The following is a 4,922-nucleotide window of genomic DNA, read 5'->3' as shown; positions in this document are numbered from 1 at the left end:
GGGAAGCATTTGCTTTTCTCAGGTTTACTCTGAAAATCACTTTCACATCACTGTGATACATTTTATCAGAGGATAAAACAGAGTTTGGGCCATTGGCTCCCTTGTCCTTAGATCTGCAGTGTCACACCTGGAGAGAATAATTGCTCGGAAACACAAGGAAATAGAATCCCGTGACTGTTCAATATTTTCTCATGTTTAAAAGTGTATTTCTGTACTGAGGAGTAAGTGCAAAACAACTGGTAAATATTGAGCCTTCATTAGTGGGAAGCACAAAAAATGACCATCAAAATAATGCATTTGGGAGAGTAATCCTGTCTCCAGTAATTGTGGAGCAGGAGCCTTATTGTCTGCTTTCATGAACTGAGTAAACAGCTTGTAGTGTAGGATATTGCACGTGGGTCCATCAGCTTTTCTGGGATTTTTGTCTTTTAGCTTGAGGGGGAAAGAGATAGAGATATCAACCTTCTTGTGCATATTTTATGTTCTAAATCTTCTGCCCTGTATCCACAGGGCTGAAACACTTTCCAACTTCTCCCTTAATAATTAATAAATAACAGTAAGAAACTAATCAGCTGAGGAACAACACAATGAAACAACACAAGAAAAATGCAAGCTCGGTTTTTACAGCCGGGTTTTATATTAGATCAAACTAAACCTTGGACATCCCTGCCTGTGTTTATTTGCAGGAGATTGAGAGACTGAAGAGTGAAAAGCCAACGTGGGAGCGCAGGCTGCGCTGGGAAGGGATGAAATCTGTTTTTGGGGGCCAGCCCTCCCTCCTGTGGATCAACCCCTTCGCAGGATTTCGCATCAGGAGACTTCTACTGCGAGGGAAGAAAGGAGGACCTGAGTTTTCTGTTTGAGTCTAAAGATGCTGGAACTTGCAAGAATCCTATATAGTATTTATTTTGGGGCCAGAGAAGGCTGTCTACATATAATCTGTGACCAGGTGAAACTGATATCAGACATTTGCTTGTAGCAAGCAGAGTTTTCTACGTTTATTGTCACAGACATCTCATTAATTCTGAGACAGGAACTGGATCTGCCATGATCTTCACAGCAGGATAAGCACGTGGTCACACTAAAGAAGCCAAATGTTGTCATGCTACTGTAATTTATTTTCTGAGATTACTTCCCCATTTTTTTGTTAAACCCTTTTTATTTGATAAATGTCTGGGGAATTATCTGTGTGTTTTTATAACGAGTCTAAGTCCTTGGATGCAGTTGTCAATCATTAGGAGGAGCCTTCTGGTGGAAGTTGATCTCCAGTGAGACACAGCCTTCATTCTCAGTCCAGATTTCAGGGGATTGTGCTTTGTTCAGTTCTCCATTCTCTTTCAGCTTGTCCTGATAAGCAGAGCTGTCCCTGTGTGTCCCACACATTCCTCACGTGCAGGTGCTGCCCAGGACTGGTGCCCAGCACTGTCACACCCTGCCCAGTGTCTGCCCAGGCTCCCTAAAGCATGGCGTAGGTTTGGCAGTGCCCATCCCATCTGGCATTTAGGGAGAGGCTGAATTTTCACCGGCTGGGGGCCAAATCCTGCCCTGGGATGTGCATTTCCAGTTCCTCCTGCTCTGATTGCAGAGGAACTCAGGTGTGGACTGTGCAGGGATGAGTGGGACCAGTGTCCTGCAGTGTGAGGTGACAGTGAGTGGACAAATTGGGGGTGATTCACTGCAAACACTTTGTCCTTGTAGGGTCTTGCTCTGCCCCTTTTTCACTGTACAGACCTTTCATAGAGGGAAAGCTGTTCATGATCCCTTGGACAAAGACAGCAGAGAAAGAGGCAACTTCCCTCCTTTCTCAAGTCCAGCACATCTTAAATGTAGAAACATCTGCAATATTCTTTTGAATTCAACCATTTCCAACCAAAACTACTTGGAAGAAACGAGAGCAATATAGATCTAGAACTGCTTTATGTGGGCCTGACAAACAACAGTAGTGCTAAAAAACGTTCATAAATCTGCAAGTAATGAAATACAAGCTGCAAGTAATAAAAATTCAGCTAAAAGTTGATTCTTTAAAAATGACATTTAGACTATTTTTTGTATTATTGTTGACCTGTAAATTACTGACCATATAAAGGATAAAGCAGGAGCCTTGATGCATAGCTTGAAATCGTGCCTAGAAAGTAAATAGCTCCCTGTTTTGGGACTTGCCTTAAAATTGTCCTGTTCTTGCTTTTGCTCAGCCAGTGGCACTGGTGACCTGTCCCACCTCCAGCAGCTCAAAGCTCTGCATTCCACCCTTTGTGCCCTGCAGGAGCTGTTTCCTTTCTCAGTGCCCTGCTTCTCCATCTCTCCGTGGCATCCTCATCCCAGCTCCACCAGTTTCTGTTCCATGGGGTGGCTGAAGGCACTGAGGGATCCATTTCTTGTCTGTGCCCTGTGAACAAAACTGTGCAATACTTTGGGGTATTTTCACTTTGCTTTTGGGGGAGGGTGGTGGTGTGGAATGCTGGAGCCTTCCTAGGTGGAAATCCACTGGAATTGCAGTCCTGTGAGCAAAACTGAGGGGGGAGCTGGAGGTTCCACAGGATTCTGTGCAGATTCAGTTGCACACCTTAAAGACTGGGGAGGAAAAAAAGGTGTCTGGCTTTGTCCTGAGGCTCTTGCTGTGTAAATTGTTCAATGGGAAAATCAGAAAATAGCACTCCAGGTGGTTGGACCCTGTGACTTGGCAAATGTGTGCGTGTGAAATCCGGTTTACTCGGCTTTTCAAATCCTTACCTTGTAATTTTTTTTTAATGTAAAAAACAATAAACTAATGAATTGAAGTCTTAGTTGATTAACTTCTCTGCATGTCAGGTTTTTTTTTTACACATATTTACGTTGAAGCAGCTTCAGGGAAATAGTCTTGAATCCTTTGGTTTGTAATTAATTCATATTTATATTAATTAACTGCTCCAAATTAAAGAGGTTCCTTTGCTTATTAAGAATTTTAAGCTACACTCCTTTAGCCCTTCTTGGGCATTTCCCTTTTCTTCATCCTCTGGTGTAGTTGCTTATTTTATTATAGAACTATGGAATGATTTACATGGGAAGGGACCTTAAAGCTCATCTTGTTCCCACCCTGGCGAGTGGGAAAACACTTCCAGTCTGAAAACTCACCTCAGTATTCCAGCCTTTGCACTTCCAAGGAATTTGGGATAAATACAGGTTTGAGTCGCCAGTTTTTCTGTGCAAATGTTGGATTTTTCCTCTGTTTCTGCAGCTTCTGGAGCAGAGAGAGTTCTGAGCCTGGAGAGCAGCAGCTTGGGAGTGTCCACCCAAACAAGGGGGAGGAGGAACAAATGGCAGGAAAGGATGGGGAGACTCAAAGCTGTTCACTTCCCCTTTGCAATAATTCTAAAAAACACTTTGAGATATTTTCTGGGTCTGTATCACACTGTACTCTGATGTTTCTATGCAGAAAAGAGCTCCAAATCCATGAACACAGACTTTGTGCCAGTGCTGCTGATATTTTGGAGCAGGTTAATGATTTGGTTGTGTTTATGTGTATTTTAAGGAAGTTTGTTTATTCTCTGAAGGGAACAGACATCCCAGCAGATGGATCCTGCCAATTTATCTCCTTTTTATTTTCTTGTTTAATTTTTAGTAGTAATGTCAGTATTGTTCCAGAAATCCTTTCTGAAGTCTTGGACTTAGCAAGAATTCATTTATGGATTTCTTTATGCCTGTCTTGTGCAGAAATGATGAATTTCTATAATTGTTCTGCTTCTCTCTGTTGGCTTCAGGCCCAATACTGTTGGAGAAAGAAAATGGCTTAAGGGGTTTTGAAATACAGAAATTGGGCTCTAAAATTATTCTGGAATCTGTTAATAACACTAAAATGAAGTGCACCAGGGATGGTTCTGTATATTTATTATTCTTTTCTTCTGAAGAGGGTTATAGGTCAGTTTTAATTTTAATGTGGTTGGTGCTTCTTCATTGATGAGATTGTTAATTTTTTATTCTGCTTCTTTCACTTAGTCATGGTTTTTTGTGTTCTGAGTATCTTTTAATTTTTTTTCCTGCCTGTGTTCCAGTAGCACATCTGCTCCTGTCCTGCACTTCACTCTTGTCATCCCCAACCAGAGCCCTGGAAATTACCCAGCAGGCAGCAAAGCAAGCACAGGCTGCTTTTTAATAACAGAAACAAAACTTTGCACCTCCAAAATATTTCTGCAAGTTCTCCTTATTTTATAGTGCAGCATAAAGTTAATACTGGACCTACATTCAGTGTTAAAGATACTAAATGTTAGAATTGGCAAGGGAAGGGATAACTCAGAAATATTTAGGATTTTCTTGCCTGAGATGCCCCATTCTGATAAGTAGCTGGCACCTGACAAGGGAAATATTATTAAATGATGGCTTTGAACCTCTTTTGTTAACAAAACCATGATTGCAATAAAATAGTCACTTGCAAGGTGTGTTTGCATGAGAATATTGGTTTAATTAGAGTGGGGTTTGAGATGGGGGAGCCAGAAAGATTCACAGCAAAACTCTCTATTTTGGGCCTTTATCCAGTGAATTATTGTTGCTGCAAACCTTCACCAGACCAGCTGAACGCTGGGGGCTGAGTCTGATCTCCCCTGGTGCATGGACAACTTTATTTTCTTCTTAGTTTGTGAATTCCATCGGTATCCAGTGGAAGCCAGGCTTTGTAGCCAGAGGTGATTCTTTTTAATGAAAAATACGAAAAATAGATATCTGTATTGGAGAAATCAGTGGAGAACCTTGGAAACTTGGTTTTGAATTCAAGGAAATAAGGCAAACTGTCTGGATGAAATACAAGAATATGGAATTTATTTCCTCCATGGATTTATTTTCTTACCATTAATGAGTATAAATGTACATTTAATGTCTGGAAGAGGAATGGGATGGAGCTGCTGGAGGCACTGGAAGCAGTGCTGGCTCAGAACAGTTGCATCTGTCATGCA

The 4,922-nt window shown here is 41.5% G+C and overlaps 1 protein-coding gene across 1 annotated transcript in view; it reads left to right on the top strand.

The window, feature by feature from the left end:
- ZDHHC7 (zinc finger DHHC-type containing 7) overlaps window positions 1–2,792 on the top strand; it is a 14,595-nt gene extending 11,803 nt beyond the window's left edge. Inside the window, exon 7 of the mRNA XM_005424766.3 lies at window positions 687–2,792. Within this exon, the coding sequence (XP_005424823.1) occupies window positions 687–863 (177 nt within the window). The 3' untranslated portion in view covers window positions 864–2,792. The remainder of the gene's footprint in view (window positions 1–686) is intronic.
- Window positions 2,793–4,922: the final 2,130 nt, after the last annotated feature.

Source organism: Geospiza fortis, unplaced genomic scaffold (genome assembly GCF_000277835.1).
Source record: "Geospiza fortis unplaced genomic scaffold, GeoFor_1.0 scaffold102, whole genome shotgun sequence".
In the NCBI taxonomy this organism is placed as follows: domain Eukaryota; kingdom Metazoa; phylum Chordata; class Aves; order Passeriformes; family Thraupidae; genus Geospiza; species Geospiza fortis.
The sequence above is the reverse complement of the archived record's forward strand: the minus strand, read 5'-3'. Positions and strand labels throughout refer to the sequence as shown.